At 42.8% G+C, this 22482-nt stretch overlaps 1 protein-coding gene across 3 annotated transcripts; it reads left to right on the top strand.

The window, feature by feature from the left end:
• The first annotated feature begins 1239 nt into the window (after positions 1 to 1239).
• Positions 1240 to 21292, top strand: LOC134480487 (uncharacterized). 3 transcript variants are annotated; one of them, XM_063267987.1, is made up of 6 exons: positions 1250 to 2203; positions 9559 to 9826; positions 13904 to 14063; positions 15390 to 15521; positions 16183 to 16366; positions 20503 to 21292. In XM_063267987.1, the coding sequence occupies exons 2-6, from the start codon at positions 9736 to 9738 to the stop codon at positions 20533 to 20535; spliced, it is 600 nt and encodes a 199-aa protein (XP_063124057.1). In that variant the 5' UTR covers positions 1250 to 2203; positions 9559 to 9735; the 3' UTR covers positions 20536 to 21292. The 3 variants fall into 3 exon arrangements, 2 of the variants coding, with proteins under 2 accessions (XP_063124057.1, XP_063124056.1); XM_063267986.1 differs by lacking the exons at positions 1250 to 2203; positions 9559 to 9826 and adding an exon at positions 9833 to 13193; XR_010054919.1 differs by lacking the exons at positions 9559 to 9826; positions 20503 to 21292 and having other exon boundaries at positions 1240 to 2203; positions 13904 to 16277.
• Positions 21293 to 22482: the final 1190 nt, after the last annotated feature.

Here is a 22482-nt window from a genome sequence, read left to right as displayed (position 1 = left end):
ATACACTTTTGATCCTAACACTTTGAAGGCATAAGCAGGTGGATCTGTTTTTTGAGGTCGACCTGGTCTATATAGGAAAACCCTATCTTAAAAAAAAATCAATCAATAAATAAGCAAATAAATAAAAAGAATTTAAAACATTTCTAATTAATATGAACACAACCACATCTTTAATAACAATTGATTTTTATTGCTGATAATTCATATAATCAATTTACAAAATGTTACATAGTGTCATATGGGAACTCAATTTCATCGTAAAATAAACCTGCTTTTCTCTTTTCATTGGTTGCTCTTACTTTCCATTTTCATACACATATATAATTTATTCTGATTATTCTCTCCCCCACATCGTCCATTCCCTCCAGGTGACTTAAACATATACAGTCTTCTAAATTTAGGTTTCCGATGTCTGATTTCTCTTTTATTTATTATACATTCCTTTACTTTTCATCTATAGTTTATGATATCTTAATAAGAAACCCATTCTGTCATTAGCACTCTCTGTGCTTGATAGGAGACATTCACATTCTTCAGTAGCTTGTCATCAGTGCAGGAAATGACATCAAGCTCTCTCTCTCTCTCTCTCTCTCTCTCTCTCTCTGTCTCTGTCTCTGTCTCCCTCTCTGTCTCTCTGTCTCTTCTGTCTCTCTGTCTCTCTCTCCATCCCCTCCTCAAGTGTTCTGTTTTCTAGTACAAGGACTCACACTTTAGTCTAGCCTTGAACTCAAGGCAATCCACCTACCTCAGCATTGTGAGTGTTGGGATTGCAGGTATAAACCATCTTGCCCAGTGAATTTTGTGACTCTCGTACATCCCTTTACTATTTCTGAGTTATTTTTAATATTGCTGTGACCCTTTTCTAGCTTCTAGATGTAGATACATTAACTGATTAGAAGGCTTTATTTTTAAAGATTTATTTATTTATGTACATGAGCACTCTGCGAGTGTGCCTGAATGTCAGAAGAGAGCTTCAGACAGAAGAGGGCATTGGATCCCACTACAGATAGTTGTGGGTCACCATGTGGTTGCTGGGAATTGAACTTGTGAGCAATGGAGAAGCAGCGCTCTTAACCACCAAGCCATCTCTCCAACCTGATAAAAAAGATTTTAAATTTCATTCTTTTTGTGTTTGTTTACAATCTTTCTTCTTGAGAACACTGTAATGGAATGTCCAAATGGTAATTAGTGGCGGTTGGTAGAAGGAGCCATGTGTGTGATGCTGCCATATGTGTGAGGGGCTGGCAACAAGGTGCAGACCCAAGACCATGGCCCTGAGCACTGAGGCTCGCCTGCTGGATGTGGGCTCTCAGCCCCATCAAGATGCCTTCAGGCGAGGACAGCAGGTGGTGGCTTGTGCCCTGCTGAACCGGCCTAGGAGAGTGGCAACCACAATTGCCATGCTTGCCATGCCCAAGCCTCCAGCCTGGGGCACCAGGAAGCTCCGGCTGTGATGGCCTCAGGTTGGTCACAGTGGGCCTGGAGGCCCGAAGAAGCCGCCCCGGCCTCAGCGGGCCCTGAGAGGGGACTGACAGGCCTGAGCGGAGCCCGGAGCTCCACACCACGCGCCTCCCCTTGTCCTGCCTCCGGGTGTTGTCTGCGCCACGGAGTGGGCACACGTGTCCTTCCCACCCCGCCGCTCGACCGCGCCCGAGCCGGGCCTCAGGGCACGCGGAGCTCGTGGGTGAGCGCGGGGCCTGAGGGGGCGGGGCGCTCGCGTTATATTTGGCGCCGGCAGCAGCGCGTGTGCCTGGGCGAGTTTTCCTTCCGCGGGTGCCGGCAGTCGGGGCGCCGCCGCCCAAGCTGACTCCTCTCTCTCCCTCTCCGACCCCGGCAGGGCCCAGACGTGATTCTGCCTGCACGATGTCCTCCTTCCTGGAGGCGAGCTCTTCTCAGGCGCCACGTCGCGAACAAAAAGAGAAAAGAAAAAAATGAAAAGAAAAATCAGAAGAAGCTGACAGAGAAGGGGGCGGTAACGGCGTTGGGGGTCACCTCGGCCACGGGAGGTCGCGCTAAGACAGTGGCGGGGTTTCCAACGGCGACTCCACCCTTGCAGTGTCCAGGGAAGAAGCCAAGGCTAGTCCTGCCAGGGAACCTGGAGGCCTGGCGCCCGCGCGGACCCCTAGCCCGACCTCCGGTCTGCTCCCCAGGGACAGCAAGCCTCAAGCAGGGCGGTCTGCACCTTAAGAGCAGCATCATCAAGGTACATAGGAGACCCGCGTCCCTCCTAAGGCTCCTTCTGGGCCGCCCCCACCCCAGCCCTGGGAAAGCAGTGGCAGAAGGAGGCAATGCAAAGTGAGCCCATTGGGTAGGGGAAGGGAGGGTTCAGGGATGTATGGAGAGCTGAAGCAGGGATTGGAAAGCCTATGGCATTGGGAAAGAATGGAGAGGTGATCGGAGTGTGCATGAGAGCTGTGCTCTGACATCCCCAGAGCAACTTGGGGCTGTCACCTCTCTCTAGATTGACTTAGAATTAAATGGCCTGTACCTGCCAGGGCAGGACAGGCTTTTCAGAGGCAGCTTAGCCTGGTGGCACACTCCCTGTAATGTTTTCATTCTATGTTAAAGGATGGGGATCGTGGGAATATATTTTCTTAAAACCTCAGGCAATTTATGCAGATTACAGTTCTGCATAATTTAATTCTTTCCTGCCTGCTATGAGCAGGCCTCCAGATCAGCAAGTTCCTTTGGAATGGTTTTCTTGTTTTTGTTTATTTTCCATGGTGCTGATTAGAAAGCCATGAATTGTTTTGTGAATTTTAAATTTCAAGAGGTGACACCCAGAGTTTATGGTGGTTTCCTTCAAACACTGCAGTGTAGTTGCAGCATAAAAACATACTTCTTGTGACAAGAAGTGGAAGAAGAAAGTTGATGAGCTAAGAAAAGAGGAGCCTTGAGCCAGATCAACCATTTGGCTTCCTCAAATTTGGAGCAAGCATGGAATGTGGCTTTTTCAGAATCGAGGGGGTTTTTAGGATTGGGCAATGAATGCTGTCTGGTGCTAACCCGTCCCTTTTGTGGCTGACAACCCTTAGGAGAAGGTCAGAATGTGCCAACAGCACAGATTGGGCACTGGTGGTGTTTGAACTCAGAAGTGCTCAGGAACTGTGAAAGTTTCTCTGTTATCACCCTGGAGCCATCTAGTGAAATAGACCACTGTGATGCTGTGTAAGAGGCCATTGTGAGGGCTGGAGAGATGGCTCAATGGGTAAGAGCACCAAGTGTTCTTCCAGAGGTCCTGAGTTCAAATGCCCGCGACCACATGATGGCTCACAACCATCTGTAAGGAGTACTGATGCCCTCTTCTGTTGTGTCTGAAGACAGCTGCATGGTCTCACATATAAATCAATAAATCTTACAAAAGATTGTCATCTACTGTAGTTTCTGTGTGGACAGGGCACAGTTGAAGGGCTTAAAAATCAAGTACATTGCCTGTCTTTAGAGATCAAGTGTATCACCTAACTTTCAAACCAAGAAATGTAGTGTCTTTTTTGCTCCTTCTGTACTTTTTAGTGATGTAACTTTTCTCCTATTACGTCATTTGTTTCCATGATAGTTGTTTTCAAGTATATATGATTATCGCTCCTATTTGCAGAGCTATTCAATATTTTCATTGGATAAATATTTGTGGTGAATTTACATTGTGATATCAGTAAAATGCTATGTGAAAATTTTAGAGAATATACGGTTTTGGGTAATTTTAATAACCTTTCCCCTCAAGTGGTGGCCTGTTTTCACATTGAAAAGACTGGAATTCATTACCATCCATAGCAGGATTGATAGGGAAGCGAAATGGACAGTGACAGTGTTGTTCTCTTTGACAGTTGTGGGAGCCAAGAAAGAAGTGTGACTTGCTTTTTGTGACTTACAAAATCAAGACTGAGTATCATTACTGTAGAAGCCCATGGAAAAAATGATGAAGTTTTCAGAAATCACCAGTTAAAGAAATGGTGGTTTTCTTATATTGAATTCTGAGTTTCAAAGTTATGTTTCATTTTTCTTTATTACTTAATGAGGCTTTTTATTAAGCTTTTTATTCACCATTACACCCTTAGATGCACAGTGCTAGGATCGTATTAGGTGCTCAATAAATCACTGACCATTGGGGAGGAGGAATGATAAGAAAGTATGTATTTTCTGTAAGTTCTGTTAGTTTTGGGAACAGGTGGTTTTAGGTTGACCAGTTATAGCTTGGTATCTTGACCCACATAAGACAACTTGACAGAACCCCCTTTCTGGCCATTATGTTCAACATATTTTACTCTTAATCATTCTTGAAAATCATGGAATTAGTGTGGAAAATTGATTTTACCTGCAGTATAGCAAAAAAGGCCAGTCTAGATAGGTAAGCAGATATGTTTCTCCATGAGCTGATGTCTTAAAACATCTAGATTTAGGAATTTAGTTTTGTGTTTTCTAAACATACATCGTACAGCATACAGATAACATCGTAATAGAATAAAGGAATCTTTTGATTTAGCACCAAATTCCCTAAAGCAATGACTACTGCACAGCTCTCTTGGACATATAAATAGCCTAAATTATATTTCACTCTTTTAAAGAAATAATGAAAGCACTTAAGGTTAAGCAAAGCCCATGGGAAAAGTTTGCTGCGGTGTTTCTCTTTGGTTTCTTGTGCTCTTTCTAGAGAATGACTTTAAGAAGTCAGGGCGGTCAGGTGGTCAGCGTAGTCACGCAGTCATGAGCAGATGGTTAAGCAATGTGCTAGGGCTCCATCGGCCAGTGAGCCCAGCTGAAGAGGAGAGTCTAGCCAGTGAGCCTGACTGAGGAGCAGAGGCTAGCCAGTGAGCCTGACTGAAGAGCAGAGGCTAGCCAGTGAGCCAGTCTGAAGAGCAGAGGCTAGCCAGTGAGCCAGGCTGAAGAGCAGAGGCTAGCCAGTGAGCCTGACTGAAGAGCAGAGGCTAGCCAGTGAGCCTGAATGAAGAGCAGAGGCTAGCCAGTGAGCCTGACTGAAGAGCAGAGGCTAACCAGTGAGCCTGACTGAAGAGCAGAGGCTAGCCAGTGAGCCAGGCTGAAGAGCAGAGGCTAGCCAGTGAGCCTGACTGAAGAGCAGAGGCTAGCCAGTGAGCCTGAATGAAGAGCGGAGGCTAGCCAGTGAGTCTGACTGAAGAGCACAGGCTAGCCAGTGAGCCTGACTGAAGAGCAGAGGCTAGCCAGTGAACCTGACTGAAGAGCACAGGCTAGCCAGTGAGCCTGACTGAAGGCTGAAGAGCAGTGATTTTAACCTTTATTTCTAAGTTCTTCAGTTTTCCTAAAAGACAAAAGTTTCCCTCCATAAAGTTTGACTAAAGAGGTTCTCCTTGCTCTCTTCTTCTTATCTCCTTTCCTCTTGCTCTTATGACACAATAATTTCCTTACTCTCAAGGCCTTCCTCTCAACGCTGTGCCTTTACTTCTAAGTTCTTCTTGAGTTCTGTTCTCTTCAGTTCAGTTCTGTCTAAAAAGCTTCTCTCTCTTTGTACTCAGTATTTGTATATCTTTCTTAACACAGCATCACATGGTGAAATGTTCACCACAAGTTTGCACAGGAATTCAAATCATAAGTTGGATAATCAGTTTACGACAGAGAATGTTTACATGCATATCCATGAAGAGTAATCCTCAGGATAAACAGTCACCATCTGTCACCAGCTCTGCACATTCATGGAGAGTTAAAAGCTGTAATTTTTATGAGAAAAAAATAAGTGAAATTACCTATAGGCAAATCCAGTCAGTTATTTATGTTCAGTCCATGCACCTATAGTAAATGATTTGTTCTCCTTTTATGAACTTTGGTTAATTGGTTTATACCCTCTTAGGATGGGCTCTAATTTGTAGATGCCTCCTTGGTATTGGAGAAGCAATTCACTCATGACACTTTAAGTATAGAAGAGATCTCAATGCAATTTTGATCACCAGAGAAAACATAATAGCAGTCCTATTATAAAAGCTTAAAATTACTAATCTAATTTAGGAATTCTTATAGAACCATCATTAGGAATTAAGAAATCAACTATTTGTCTATACATCATCACGCCAAGACAATACATCTTTGTTGCTCTGTGGTGATCTGCTCAAAAGAGTGGGGTAAAGAGCATGACAAATACAGAGGCAGATGCTTGCAGTCAACCATTTAGCTGAAAACAGGGTCCCAAATGGAGAGTTAAGAGAAAGGATTGAGGGAGCTGAAGGGGTTTACAGCCACATAAGAACAACAGTAAGAAACACCCAGAGCACCCAGGGCCTAAACCACCATCCAAAGAGTACACATGGACAGACCCATGGCTACAGCTGCATATGTAGAAGAGAATGGCCTTCTTGGGCACAAATGGGAGGAGAAGCCCTTGGTCTTGTCAAGGCTTTATGCCCCAGTATAGAGGAAACCAGAACAGGGAGGCAGGTCGGCCTGGGAGTTTGGGTGGGTGGTAACACCCTCACAGTAGAAGGGGGAGGCGTGTTATAAGGGGTTTAGTGGATGGGAAACCAGGAAAAGGGATAACATTTGAAATGTAACAAAAGCCCTCTCTGGGGATGGACAGCGGCTAAGGATGCTCTGAGCACCTCCTTCCCTGCTGCCTCCCTTTGATCACGACTGTGGTGTATGGTGTCAGCCTGGGACTCCCCATGGGATGCTGCTGGCACTGGTCCTGGTGTTCAGGGCCAAGAGCATGATGAGCAAGGAGCACATGGTTTGTCCCGATTCAGAGCTGGGTGAGTGGCCACCAGAGGATTAAGACAGCTTCCTGTACAATCATGAGGACTTCCTGGGCAAGGAGGACTCCAAGACCTTTGATAGTAAGCCTGGACGAGAGCAGGAGAGGCTGGGGAAAATTGTTGATCCAATTGACAGTGATGGAGGTGGCCTTGTTACTACTGAAGACCTGAAAGTTTGGATCAAACAGGTACAGAAAAGATACATCAACCATAATGTGGCTAAACTCTGGAAGGATTGGGATACATATACGAAAAGATCTCCTGGGAAGAATACAATCAGGCCAACTATGGCTACTACCTGGTTAACCTTGCTGAATTCCAAGATAGCTCTGATCATCACAACTTTAAAAAGTTGCCTCCATGAGATGAGAGGAGGTTTAAGGCCTTGACGGTGACCTGACAGCTACTCAGGACGGGTTCATTGCTTTTCTACACTAAGAGGATTTAGAACATATGAAGGAGATTGTAGTTCTGGAAACCCTGGAGGATATCGACAAGAACGGGGATGGTTTTGTGGACCAGGATGAGTACATTGTGAACATCTTTTTCTCACGAGGACAATTGCCCTGAGACAGACTTGGTTTTGTCTGGGGAGCAGTTCAATGATTTCCCAGATCTGAACAAGGATGGGAAGCTGGACTAGGATGAGATTCGCCACTGGATCCTCCCTCAGGACTATGACCATGCACAGGGTGAGTTCTGGCATCTGGTGTATGAGTCAGATAAAAAAAGATTCTTACCAAGGAGTAGATTTTAGACAACTGGACCATGTTTGTGGGAAGCCATGCCACCAATTACAGGGAAGATCTTACCAAAAATCATGATGATATTTGAAAGACACTCATCCTCATATGGCCAACGGTCACAGGCTTTCTACAGATGTTCTGCGTGATTGCTATATTTGTCAAGTATATAGCAGTTGTGTCCCTAAACAATGAGAAACCTTTCTAAAGCTCAAAAAAATCATACTTTGCACCACAAACAATAATAGTAGGAGATTTAAACACCCTACTTTAATCAATGGACAGATCAGGGAAACAGAAATTAAACAGAGACATAGAAAGACTAACAGAAGTTATGAACCAAATGTATTTAACATATATTTATAGAACACTCCACCCTAAAACCAAAGGATATACCTTCTTCTCAGCATCCCACAGTACCTTTTCCATATAATCGGTCACAAAACAGGCCTCAACAGATACAGGAAGATAGAAATAATCCCATGTATCCTATCAAAAAACCACGGACTAAGGCTACTGATCAATAACAACAAATAGGACAGAAAGCCCACATATACATGGAAGTTGAAGTCAATGACAACTTGGTTGGTCATTGGAGACATAAGAAAAAAATTAAAGATTTCTTAGAAGTAAATGAAAATGAAGATACAACATACTGAAACTTATGGGACACAATAAAAGCAGCGCTAAGAGGAAAAATCATAGCTCTGAGTGCCTGCAAAAAGAAACAAGAGAGAGCATATTTCAGCAGCTTCACAGCACACCTAAAAGCTCTAGAAAAAATTAAATAAACCCTAGAGAAGTAGAAAGCAGGAAATAATCAAACTCAGGGCTGAAATCAAACAAGAAGAAACATAACCGAGTATCAAAAGAATCAGCAAACCCAGGAGCTGGTTCTTTGAGAAAATCAACAAGATAAATAAACGCTTAGCCATACTAACCAGAGGGCACAGAGAGTGTATCCAAATTAATAAAATCAGAAATAAAAGGGAGACATAACAGCAAAATCTGAAGAAATTAAAAAGATCATCAAATCCTACTACAAAAACGTATATTCAACAAAACTGGAAAATGTAGAGGAAATGGACAATTTTCTATACAGATACCAGGTACCACAGTTAAATCAGGAATAAATATACCTTCGAAACAAACCCGTAACTCATAAAGACATAGAAACTGCTATTAAACATCTCCCATCACACCAGTCAGGATGGCTAAGATCAAAAACTCAGGTGACAACAGATGCTGGTGAGGATGTGGAGAAAGAGGAACACTCCTCCATTGTTGCTGGGATGGCAAACTGGTACAAGCACTCTGGAAATCAGTCGGAAGGTTCCTCAGAAAATTGGACATTGCACTACCTGAGCACACAGCTATACCTGTCCTGGGCATATACCCAAAAGATACTCCAACATAAAACAAACACATATGATCCACTGAGTTTATAGCAGCCTTATTCATAATAGCCAGAACCTGAAGTGAACCCAGATGCCCTTCAACAGAGGAATGGATTCGAAAAATGTGGTACATCTACACAATGGAGTACCACTCAGCTATCAAAAACAATGACTACGTTCAATTCATAGGCAAATGGAAAAAACTAGAAAATATCATCCACAGTGAGGTAATCCAATCACAGAAAAACACACTTGGTATGCTCTTGGTAGCGATGGCCTTGAAGCCCTCCATTATTGATGTTATTATTATGGTTACCATTAAGTATGACTGGGTTCATGGAAAATCCCCAGCCAGCTGCAGAAGACTAATACAAATGTGGTGGTCAAGATGAATAATCATATGATAACGTGTGACGTTAAGATACCCAATGTCATGACCTGTAACCTTTCTGAAAAACCAACATCCTGCTGACTAATAGATATGACAAACCTGTGAACTTTCTGACAACCTGTCAACATCAGCCGATTCCCTGACCACATGAATATTGTGTCCTTGGTGTGGGTAATTGTTTTTTACTTCTCTCCTCTCTCTGTTACCCTTTTTATGGTACAAATTCAGCCTTGGGGAAAAATAAAATTGTCGCCTTGATCAGACTCTTGTCTTGGAGTCCTTCGTCACGTCTCTTGTCCCCCATTCTCGTCCAGATTCTCAGCACCCCTCATTGACAGTATGTACTCATTGATAAGTGGATATTGACCAAAACCTCAAATTACCCAAGATGCAATCTACAGATCTCAGGAAACTCAAGAAAAGGATGACCAAAGTGCAGATGTTCCCACACCTTCTTAAAATGGGGAACAAAAGTATCCATAGGAGGGGATATGGAGGCCAAATCTAAAGCAGAGCCTGAAGGAACAGCCATTCAGAGCCTGCCCCACATGTGGCCCATGTATATACAGCCACCAAAACTAGGTAAGATTGATGAAGCTAAAAAGTGCTTACTGAAAGGGACTGGATATACATCTCCACTGAGAGACACATGCAGAGCATTTCAAATAAAGAGGTCAGTGCTGGCAGTAAACTAGTGAACTGAGAGCAGGACGCCATTTATGGGAATTAGAGGAAGGATTCAAAGAGCTGAAGGGCTTGCAACCCCATAAGAACAGCAATGCCAACCAAATAAACCACTAGCAAAAGACTATACGTGGACTGACCCAGGGGTCCAACTGCATATGTAGGAGAGAATAGCCTTGTTGGGGCACCTGTGGAAGGGGAAGCCCTTGTTCTTAACAAGGTTGGACCCTGAGTGCAGGGAAATATCCGGGAAGGGGTTTCTAAGTGGCATGGATTGGGGGACCATATATATGGGAGAGGGCACGGCAGGGGGGTTTATGGACCAAAAGCTGGGAAAGGGAATAACGTTTGAATAAAACATATATATCTATTAAAAAAACTAAAATTTAAAAAAATGATACTAATGCCAAAAAATAATCAAAAAATGTGAATAAGAAAGAAATTTTAGGATTTGGAAAAAGATGAATGCCAGGTATTTGAAAAACTGTATGATCATGGTAAACACTTTAATATACTTGAGAAATTTTTTTACATGTTAATGAACTGCATCTTTTTAAATAGTGAATGGAAATCCAGTCCCTTCCTGGCTGTGAGGCTGGGGATCCAGATGTAGTGGAATTCATTATTTGTTGGTCCTGAATCTTTGAGTCTGCTTCTAACTCAGCTTATGCCAAGGAAACTAGGCCAAGGTGATATCTAAGCCATTGACCAAACTATCTGGACTAACAATCACAGGTGAAATTCCACCTTGTAAGTGGGAGGAGAGGAATAAAAGATACCTTTAAGGATTTAAAAAAAATGAAATGTACCCCAAAAAATCCAATAAAAAAGTTTAAAATAAAAATAACTTAGGAAATACAAAATACTGGGTTACCATTCCACAATCATGATGTGTTTCTTCTGTGATAGCTTACAGGTTAATTTACTTTTCTATGACTGTTTTCTTATTTGAAAGTAAGTAATGGCATCATCTGTGGAATGATGGTGAGAACAAAAGCTTTGCCTAACTTGAATAATCGATCCCTCCAGAGCATGTGCTTAACATTCTAAGCACAGGGAAATTTCCTGAGGGGATTAAAGAACAAAATCCAAACATAAAACAGGAACAACAATGATTTAAAAACATTCTGCATTCTGGGTATGAAGGCATGTTACAACTTTAATCAGCTTTGTAGGTATTTCTAATAAACACACAAAGAAACAAAAATCCTATCACAGTCCTAGCAGTTGCATCCAACAAAGAGAGAGCTGTGAGGTAGTGTGTGCTGCTTCTTTCCCCAGATACCCCTGGGCCTCAGGCCTGCACCCAGTGAGCTGGACCAAGAGCAGCCAGGTTGAAATTCCTGCTGCCATGGCAGGATTCTGCAGGAACATTTCCCTTTGACAACAAGGAACCTGTGTGGAGGAGACCTCTTGGTGAGTCCTCAAGGACTCTACATGTCCTATTCTGCAGGGAGAAGCCCTGCCAGGTCTTTGGCAAGGCCAGCCAGTTGTCTGGGGAAGTCTCTGGTCCTGTGGCAGAGGGCGAGGAATGGCAGAAAGAAGGGCAGCTCCACTGAGAGCAAAGGATAACCCTTCTAGGCCTATGACCTCCTAATTAATTTATCTTTTCACCTGATGCCTATTCACATTTTCTTACTATCATACAACTGTGATCTTGATGAGCAGCTGGGCTCTTGTTTTCTTAATCAGTTCTTTGTTGTCACAGACGTTTTTAACTTACTCCAGCCCCTGAGAATTATTCACACCTTCTGTATGCAGTAGGACCCTTGGTGGGCCTGTCATCTCAAAAATAGAAGGTTCAGTAATCCACAAGATTGGACTCCAGTCTACCTCAGGCCAGGAAAGAAGTCAGCCACCATTAGTAAAAGAGCAAGGGAAAAATTACATAGGAAAAACAAGTGGCTTAATCAGAAGAAAAGATCCTCAACTTCTAAGGCCCGCACATCTGCACCCCTCTCTTCTGAGCTTTGTATAGTGATGTTGTATAACTCCAGATGGTAGTAAAAGGCAGAGTTCTTCCCAGAAACGTCATACATGATTTTCACTCTTACATCTGTGAGGTTGGGTGGCATTATAGCACACATTCAGGTGGGATTATAAAACCTAGGATAAGAAGACAGAATCCACATATCACAATGCCAAATGGACACCCTCCAGAACTTATGGACCCATTAAAATTGAGCTTCAACCTGACCTCACGCCATTCCACTCCCTTCCCGTTCTCCTGATTGTTATGTTTGCTAGAAGTAAAAGATCATGGTGCAGCCCCCAATATTCTCATGCCTGGACTTGGCTATTCAGGAAGAATGATATTGTAAAAGTGATGGCTACGTAGTTACAATGTAGTAACACAAGGTCCAGGTTGACATTTGCTCACTGATGTCCAATTTAATTGTCTTGTTATATTTGAGAAAAGGAAGATATCCTACATAATATATAAAAGGGACAGAAACTTATTCTTTTATATATGCCCTGTAGTTGATCACTATGTTCCCATGGAAAAGGAGTTTTTATTGCAAAAGAAATAGGATTATAGACCATTGATTTTGTGAAATACATGGATATGTAAATGGAAACAATGTCGGCTTTCAAGGACTGCACAGTAAGCAAATATTTCCAGGTTTTATACACTCAGAGGTATAGAAGAAATATATTGGCCTCCAGAAAAAGGGAAAACCTTAGGAATGGAAATGTGTGTCACATGCATTGTCTCAAGTAGTAGATTTACTTTTAAGTAAAGTCTCCCTCCTCCTTGGTCCCTAGAGATTTGGGTGCTAAGAAAAATCTGCTCTCAAATTCAGGGTTGTAAGCAGCCCTCCCCAGCAAAAGCATTGTTGACTTTTAATGAAGCAGAGAGACATATCTAGCTTTGAAATAGAGGTTGCCAAATGGTATTCCCAGTGACACATGGGAGACTGGAGGAAAGGGTCCCCAGAGAAATTCATCAGTGTGGGGAGAGCTGGTTAGTAGGTAGGCCATAGAACTTTCCAGTGACATCACCAGTAAGCACTTCACTGGGCAATCTATTGTATCTAAGAGATCCCTAGAATCTTCTGTGATGTCACCAGTGTTGTGGTGACACCAACTGCCTTTGGGATCTTTCTTCAGTTCCCTTTGGGTTCACAAGCAGGCATGTTTCGCCAGCTGCTCAGGCTATTTCGGAAGGAAAGGGGAGATCAAGGAGAGACCATACCAGGTCAGAGGGAAGCTGACCCCCTCTCTAGTGAAACAGGAAGGAGGAAATCATTCTGGGGAAGGCCTGGTGAGTCCTGGGCAGAGTTGGGGAACATCCTCAAGGAGGTAGGTTTGAGATGTGCCTTCTAAGGCTAGGCCTTACAAGCAGGAGCCTTGGGATTTCTCAAAGGCAAACCAAGAGTCAGGAGTTCCTAATCTTAAATTTGAAAGACATAAAGTGGTAAGCCTTCAGTGTCTTTTCTTGAAGTTTTTTAACTGTGAATGTCAAGGAATGGCAGGAGGAGGCACTGTGAGATTAACAATGTGACCATCCATGGTTGGGAGTTGAAGAACTTCATCCTCTAGATTACTGTAGGTTACATAAGTCTCTATGGTGAGAACAAGGAAGGATGCACCCCTAGTCATGAATTGAGTTCTCAGACACTTTGGACTGGAACATAGATGATTAGAGCTTGATGGAGCTAAGCATTATGAACTCCAGGATTAACTGCACCACATCTGATATGAGATAACATTATCCCAGATGTTTATGTCTCAGTCAGGTTATAACTCTCAGTGCCAGGGGTCCTATAATAGTGAGTGTGGCACGTGTATGGCATTAGAGGTTGGGAAGAGGGTCATAGCTTAAAGTCCAGCTTCAAAATAGCTTTTCTGCTATTTTGGGATTCACCCAGTCTACCATTTCATCTTCCTCAACTGCCTTTTGGTATTCGGAATGGTCTTTTCCTCCCATGGGCCATCAAATATGCAAATTAACTTGGGTTTATCTATCTACAGGTTTTGGTAGGAAGGCATCATCCCAAAGTGTCATAAGTCAGCAAGTGGAGTGTCTAAAGGAACTGGAGGAACTCAAATTTGAAATCCAGAAGTGTCAATTCGAGAGGGATGAACTTTACCAAATCCTGGACCTTTATATCTATGATGATTGGGACCACAGGTAATCATTATGCCCAGTAACCTGTTCACTGTCTTGTGCTCTCTCTCTGCTAACCCAAGATTTCCTCATAGCACGAGAGAGTTTCACCTCTCATCCTGGATTTTAAGGAGACTTGGCATGCATTAGCTTGTGAGATAAGCTAGGTGCTGTGTGTTTGGGGTTAACCTGTTTTGTAGTTGAGCCTGAGGTGGTTGGAGATGCATTGGTTCTGTCAACAGCTGGAAGGACCTGGTCACACTTACTGCAAGTGTGTGTGTGAATGAAATGCCTGCAGGTCATCACTCTTTTCCTCTGAATTTGTTCATTATACACTGATTCTATGGCACCTCCATGGATGTAGTTGGCATTCTAAATGTTTTTGGATATGGGTTGGTATGTATATATGTGGATGTATTTGTTGGTGTTTTACTCAGGATCAGGACGTCTGGGACCTTTGATGGGGTCTGAGAATTTGTGTGATGGACAGTTTGCAGGTCATGATAGTGATGAGTACGTGGAGGCCCACATTGATCTACAGAGCACTTTGCTCCTTCTGTATACCTTGGTGGCACACAGGACTCTCCTGAGGGGAGGAGGTGCTATAAATCCTCTTCCCTGTCAAACATATTTATGCCCTCTGAGAATTCATGTAACAATAGAAACCAAGGATTGAGTATTCAAAACAAGAGAAATGCCATCACAGCTTTCTCTTGGGCCCAAAGCTGTGGCACAGACTGGAGGAATCTTCTTCCTGAACTAGTCAATTCCATCATGCTCACCTGGCCAGCTCTTGAAGCTCAGGTCCCTCCAATTGGTCCCTTGGCTCTGTTGTCCTGTGCCCAGGATAATAAACTTAACCAGTACAAATACTTTGAAGGAGCAAGTATGTGGTACATACTGAGTTTAAGTAAACGAGAGAACAGTCTGATTTTACCTAATTTGTTTCACCTGCTTTGATCTTTAGTTTTTTATTTTTTTAACTATCCAGGGATTGTTCATTGTGACCTAGAAATGGTCACTGTGGTCTTGACCGTTGTTATTCCCAAACAGGCAGCTCTCAGGCTCTGCCCTCTCCTATATAGTGAGTCTTTGCAGAACCATATCTCCCCAAGATTCCAAGGAGTCCTTATATCAAAACAAATGTTTGCTTATGTACATGGAAATATTTTCTGTGGATTGAGTCTCACTCTTGGGTTTTGGTCTGGTTTTTGAGTTTGCCACTTTCTTCCCTTCCACCATTCCTTGAATTTGAACTGTTTTATTATATATTTTTTATTTACATTTCACCTAATTCTGAAATCATGAGTTCAAAATGTTATTTGTTCCTTTGGCCATGACCTAACCCAGGCTGGATGTCGAATTGCCAGTCCTTCAATCTGAACATGAGATGAGAATGATGGCTATGCAAATGATGACCAACTCAATAAGTGATGCCATGGAGAGGTACAAGGAGCTCATACAAGTGAACAGTTCCTACCGGTGAGTCGCTGACAGAGATGAGAACCCAGCACTAGGCAGGGAATGCTTCTGTCCTGTGTGACTTTGAACCAAAGTCAGGGCTCTGGTTCTGTAGTGTCTGACTCTTAAAAAGAAGCCTGCCTTGTGGCAAGGGTCTTAGATTTGTAGCTCTTGGACTCAGTTGTCCTACATGTGAAGGGTGTAGAAGACCCTCCAATTGTTATTTTCCCCATTAAAGATCCTCAAGATAGAAAAGGTTTGCACCATAATGGGAATATCAATCAACTCTGAATCTCTAGAACTCTGACAGGATGTCTATGATCCATGAGAAACACATGGAAAGATTATACAGCTATTGGATCTTCAACCACCCCTCAGAGGGGATTTCCCCACTCCGTGAAGATGTTTTCAGCATACTATGGACATATAAGCACCCATATGGACCATCTCTTCTTCCTTGATTTATATAAACCGTCTTAGTGTCAGGATTTTCAGAAGTACTTTGATTCACAAGGAATGTATCCTCTGGATTTGACCTCCTCTAATTGGTGCTAACTTGTATAGTGTGGCTCTATTCTGGTGATTTCTGGGGATGAGGGCCCTTGAAGGGATGACTGGACTTGCAGGAGTGACAGGCAAATAGAAGCTGGCTGGGATTTACCATTGTTTGTTTGTGGTTCAGCATCAGGCAATCCCAGCTCCTGCGTGAACAAGCTCAATTGGAGAACAATATACAGATTTTGCTGAATGAGAAGAGAAAACTGCTGGTGGAGCAGACTGAACTGCCAGCATCCTCTGTGGAGACAAAGAGGTTCTGTGAAGAGGCCGGAATGAACATCTGTGACCCCAGAGCCAAGCAACAGCAGGTAGGGTTAGGCCTCAGGGTCAGGTTGTTCTCATGTCTTACCATAATCATAGACAAACCAATGTAACTGTCTATTGACTGATCCATGTCCTGACCTAGGTCTCATCCAAGTGTTCATTCATGTGATGGTTTACAAGGCTTTCTGTGGAGATAGCCCCTTTTCAAGAAACTGCATGTTGGAAAGCAAATGCTCCTCCTCTTCGAGAATCTGCACTTCATTAAGGGAGATAGGTTGATCACACAGCACAGCACTACATGCCATTATGTATGGAGGGTGCTATGTGGGAACCCCTCTTTAGACTAGAACAGGGCTTTGAGGGATGAAGCAAAAGCCTGGAGCTCATTTTATTTTCAGGATCGTGTGAGACTCAGGAAGTAAGTAGTTTTCAAGGAGGAGAGCCTGGTGGAAATGCCAAAGAAATGGTTCTCATTGTCATTTGTGGTGGCTTTTGTTCTTCCTCCCCTCATGTCCCTATATATGAAGACGGTGACTTCATGCTTCATAGATCTTGGGTAACTACAGAGCCTGTGTATCAGTATGTCAATCCTGTCTTACTTGAGTGCCCCTGAGAGTTCATAACTGGGCCTTACAACCTGAAGCTGGTTAGAAGAGCAAGGATGTGGAAAAGGTTTCTCAAAGGCTGAGGGTTGGCATGAGAGACTTGAGACTTCAAGAACAAAGTTATCCGTATGTACCCCCAATTCTCACCAAGAAAGGTGCATTGCTGTGCTGACCTGCATCTTAGGGAGCACGCGGGGAGGCCAGTTCATGACATGCAGTTTTGTCCAGTCATTATCTAACTTAGTCCTTTAAGCCTAGGTCTCTCAACAAACATGAAGCTTCCTGTTTTGTGCTGGCCAGCAGTCTTTGCATCATTCATCCAGTTCCTAGTGGAGCCCCCTCTCTTATTTGTCTCAACACATTCTTAAACCATTTAGCTATTTTAAAAATAAGGATTAGATTTCTTTACTTTACCTGAACAGAGTTATCCCCCGGAAAGATTCTGTATTGTCTTATTGGCTTCCCCATGATCTTGCATGGAATCCTAGAGTGCAACCCTCTGCTGACATTGCTTTGCTGACTATATCATGGGCACTGCATTCTTTCAAGATAGATTCCCTCCCAATATTGTACACAGTGCTGCATTTCAGAAAATTCACTGTATGTTATTTATTTAGCCTTTTACTGACTGACATTGAGGTTGTTTTTATATCACAGGAACTCTAATGTGATCAAATGTTCCTCGGAACTGACCATGAGTTACTGTCTTCTCTGGTGCTTCCAAAGACTTCTATGAAGGAAACAGGGTAGTTTTAGTAAGGGGCCTATGATGAGTCAGCATAGAGCTTGATGGAGTCTTTTCCTAGAAATTTCTCTCTTGGGGATTTGATGTTGTGTTGTTTAGGCTATCTGTGCAGAACATGTAACTTACTTATCGGACCAGCAAGTATCTGCATAGAAAGGTTTCCTGAAGTGGAAATGAGTACAGGTCAGAGCAGCACATATTGCTTGAGTCTAAGAGACTTGTACACAGCATTGTTCCCACTAATTCCTCACTCAACAGGAAATGTGCTGCATAAGAGCAAAGTTTTCATTTGTGCATGTGAGTGTGTATCTGGGTGTCTGTGTTTGTGTGTGTTTGTGTGTGTGTGTGTCTGTGTGGTGTGTGTGTGTGGGTATATGTGTGTGTGTGTGTGTTTGCAATAGTGAACGTGTGTTTCCCTCTATTTCCAAGTTTCATGAGAAAAGTACTCTAAGCGTTCACTTTACATCCATGAAACATGAAATAGAGCTGCCCAGTCATTTGGCATCTCCATCTAGCTCTGTACAGGAAAAGGACACTTAAATTACTAATTTATTGTTTCCAAAAATTTCAGAATGAATTATCTTGTGAAGTCTGGGGGAGGAGTGGAAATATGTTCAAGTGAGTCATGTTTCACAGGAGTAACAAATGGTACAGGCGTAGAGCTTGCAGGTCCCTTTTTGTTATGGTGTAGAAGCAGGACAATAAAATCCTTTAGAAATGCAACCCCCAAAACGAGGACACAAAAACACCTGTAAAGTTAGATTTTCAAGTGATTAGGGGCAAAACTACTGATCTGCATTGAAATCCTTTGGAGCACATCAAAGGAATGGAGTACTGGGAGGTAAGGGCAAGGCTTCTCTAGAAAAATCCATGAGTTTATTCTGCTTCTCTGTTCTTTGTGAATTGTGAAAGCCCATTGGAAGGTTATGTCACTCACTGTGTCTTCTCCAAGGTTGCTTTTCACATTGCCTGCTACCATTTCTTTCGAGCTACCTTGGCACACTACAACTTCCCCTGGGAGTTTGGCTTGGATTTTATTCATTGAGAATTTGAGTTGCTTGGAATTGTATCGTCATCCAGAAAAAGCCCCATAGCTATGCTGTGGTGCAAGAACAGGGCAGTTTCAGGGACCCCTTTAGGTGCACAGATAATCCAAAGCGCTCCTCTATGTTATCTGTGTAGCATTCTGCAAGTGCTGTCAATCAACATCATTTTCTCTCAGTTAATTTCAGCCTCAATGGGTTAGGAGAAATGATGAGCTTCAAATGGGTCTGACAGTGTAAGAACAGGTAGCCCTATGAGAAGCCATGTTCAGAAAGTGGAACAGAAGTTTTAGTTAACCCAGTGATTCCACAACAAGGAGTAGGTATTGCCATTGCAACTGGGAGCATCAATGTTGTAGTCGTCCCAGAGTAACCTTGAAGGAGAATCTATCCAGACGTCCATCAGCCAAGGAGTAAAAGTGTACCATACGATGGAGCCCTTCCATAGATTCTGTTCAGTGTGAGATAATCCATGCAAGCTTTTACTTACTTATTCAAATTATCTTTGGAGCAATCACATTACGGGGAGAAAATTTGTTGATTTGGATCCTGGTTATGGAGATTTCCTATGATTCTAGCTTTGGGCATGAAGTCACTCAGGCTATGGTAAAGACAGCTCCGATTAGAAGAAGTTGCACACTTTGGGGAAAGTCTGAAAGAGTGAACAAGAACAAGAGTCTAGTCCACCACCAATATATGATCCTTTGCTGAGCAACAAGACAGCTCTACACAGCCTTTGGGACTTGCTAAGCCAGATTGTTAATGGAAAAAGAACCCTGACTCTATGACGGTTTATGGGAGGACAGCACATCACTGACTGAGCTGTCTATAGGCTCTGGCCACTATGTACATATCCCACTCAACATTTTTTTTTATGCCTCCAGCGAATCCTGGGGAATCTTTACATTAAGCATTAATGTTCAGGTAGGAACACAGGCTGGAAGAAGCCATTTGAATATCCTTCCCTATATAAATACCCTTTTTGGGTGGATGACCACCCCACCTGGATTTCAGCCTCAGGCAGTTAAAGATCTACTCAGAGTATTGTTCTGGTACAGTTCATGTGAATTTTGCCCATGAAACAATATATATGATCCTCTGGATTTCTTGCTATGTTCTACTCCTTTCTTCCTGTGATCTCTCCGGAAATATCTGAGGACATTTTCTCTTCTGTCCTCTCACAAATTGCCTTACACTAGCCATAGACTTACTGGGGTGCTGTTCTGTTTCTACATCACAATCACCTTTAATGTCCATGTGTACGCTGGGAAGATTTGCATGGAGCACATTCTCAGTGATTACAGGATCTATGCAATTCCCATGGATTTGATGTGAGATGGCTTCCCTGTGTATTTGCAGACTCAGTGGTTACAAATAGAAACTAGACGGGTTCCTTCAGTGCTAACATAATCAGAAATTTCACCTCAATTCTGGGCATGTTCTCCAGAAGGAATCCACATGGTATTCTAGGTTGCTCATACCTCTCTTGAACTGAGATTCAGACATAGCTACAATGTTATTATTCAATGTCATATACCTGGACCAGTGGGAAAAAAATGCTCATTTTTCTCTTAATCCCAGTACAGTGCATAGTCCACAGTTCAAATTCTAACAGTTTGAAAGGTGAGATATAAATCCAAGCGCAGGTACTCTAGGACACTTGGGGATGCAGGGACTGACCTCAGCTGACAGGTCATGCTGGATTGTCCAACTGAATAGAGCTGATATATGAGGGAGAGCCGAATTGACAACCACTCACTAAACCTTTTTTTCCCTTGCTCTGCTAGGTCGGAAATTCTCCAGCAGAAACTCGAACATGACACAGTCCAGGACAAGATCTCCCTTGGAGAGAAGAGCTACAGGAGGAGAACTAAGTGTGCACAGCAAATACACCACTATTGCATCTCACCTGTAATGTCCATAGCAACTGTGGACTGCATTTTCCTCCTGTAGTTTGATTTCTTTGGATTGAATACGCTGTATTTTCACCATGCCTCTCTCCAGCAAGTGTACACTTTTTGAGGGACTCAGAGAAGTGCTGATGCACATCAATCAAGAGCTGCTGGTCATCCAGAAAGACTGTGCACATGTAAATTTGTACTTGTCCTGGTGGGTCATCCAGAAGAGTTTCATGGAGATCAGTTCACAATATTGGACAGAATTGGGACAAAGTCTGTAATATAATTTCTACTCAGTGTTGGATGGCTTTTTCCTTAATACCCCCACTCCAACAAAACAGACCTACTTCCACTCCTCTTGAAAAGATTATTACCATCACTAACTGCTTGTCTACTATGTCTCCAAGGCAAGCCACAGGCTATAAGTCTATTCTGCAAAAGGAGCAGCAAAAAATGCTTAGTGCAATTCCTCTATTTAAAGTTTGGTTAATTTTTAATTGTTTTGGTTATTTGGTTTTCCTTCTATTCATTTGAAGATTTGTTATTTATCTGTTGTTGTTGTTTTCTTCATTTGCTTTTCTATTTTGATAAGGATATAGACTGTATATATTGACTACCTGCATCTGGTTACTATCAAGTAAATTGGATGTATTCTGGTCAATAAAGGAGTAATCTCAAACTCTTCACTCTTAAGAACCTTCTTTATTGATCATTAGTGTCAACATCTGAAGTCCCACAGCTATCAGGGAGGGATGGATCTCTGCATTCTCATGGGGACTGGGCATCAAATCACTTCCCAGTCAGACTGAGATTCACAGGAATTTATACAGTCACTGTGCACTGTGTTTCCAACTCTGAATTTCAACTTCATCATGCATACATTACCCACTGTGTATGCTTGCTGTCAAATATATAGTTACCTCTAAATTATACTCTGTCGATGAGAGTTTTGACCAAATTAATAGGATAAACATTAATTTTTCTGTAACACCTCCCAGGACATATAAACATGGTATAAGGGAGTTTAAAGCCATCGGGAATCCTGCACCCAAATCCCGGGGCAGAAAATGCTGATCACCCAGGAATGCAGATAATCCTGAGACCACAGGAAAGAAAGCCACTTCTGACCAGCTCTGCCCGAATCTCTGGCCCAATATTAATCTGCATGATGCCTCTGGAAACAGGAATAGAGGAGAAGTCAGTGGCAGGAACCTGCTTGGTTCAGCCTGGACCCAGAACCTACCTGGGCCCTGATCATATTTGAAGAAAACCAGAAGCATACAATTCTCTGTTTCCTGACTGTGGCTTTTTTTGATTCGAAGCTCAAAATACCATTTTGTTGTTGTTGATTTTTAGTTGGATATTTTTCATTTCGAATTCAAATGTTATTCCTTCCTTGTTTTCCTAGAAATAAGTCTGAATACCATTGCCCTCCACCTCTGCTATAAAAGTATTCCCTTCACCAGCCATCTACTTTCCCAGCCTAGGACCAAGGGCTGCTCATTCCATTTGTGCCCAAGAAGACCATCCTCTGATACACATGCAGATGGAGCCATGGCACAGTCCCTGTATAGTGATTGGTATTGGTTTAGTCTCTGGAAACTCTGCTTGGCAGGCATGGTTGTCCTTATGGGGTTGCAAGTCCCTTCAGCTCTTTCAATCTTTCTGTAATTCCTCCAACTGAGGTCCAGTTCTCAGATCAATGGTTTGCTGCTAGCATTTGCCATTGTATTTGACATGATCTGGCTGTGCCTCTCAGGAGACATCTATATCCAGTTCCTATCAGCCTGCACTTCTTAGCTTCATCCACCTTATCTAGTTTGAGGCTGTATATGTATAGGCCACTCGTGGGGTAGACTCTGAATGGCC

This window comes from Rattus norvegicus, chromosome 9 (assembly GCF_036323735.1).
Source record: "Rattus norvegicus strain BN/NHsdMcwi chromosome 9, GRCr8, whole genome shotgun sequence".
NCBI classification, from domain to species: domain Eukaryota; kingdom Metazoa; phylum Chordata; class Mammalia; order Rodentia; family Muridae; genus Rattus; species Rattus norvegicus.
The sequence above is the reverse complement of the archived record's forward strand: the minus strand, read 5'-3'. Positions and strand labels throughout refer to the sequence as shown.

Excerpts from the sequence above, each read along its gene's own strand:
- LOC134480487 (XM_063267986.1), top strand. The coding sequence starts at position 13,064 with ATGTTTCGCCAGCTGCTCAGGCTATTTCGGAAGGAAAGGGGAGATCAA. Across the intron at positions 15,522-16,182 it reads CAAGTGAACAGTTCCTACCG|CATCAGGCAATCCCAGCTCC; the intron begins GTGAGTCGCTGA and ends TTTGTGGTTCAG. Across the intron at positions 16,367-20,502 it reads CCAGAGCCAAGCAACAGCAG|GTCGGAAATTCTCCAGCAGA; the intron begins GTAGGGTTAGGC and ends TTGCTCTGCTAG.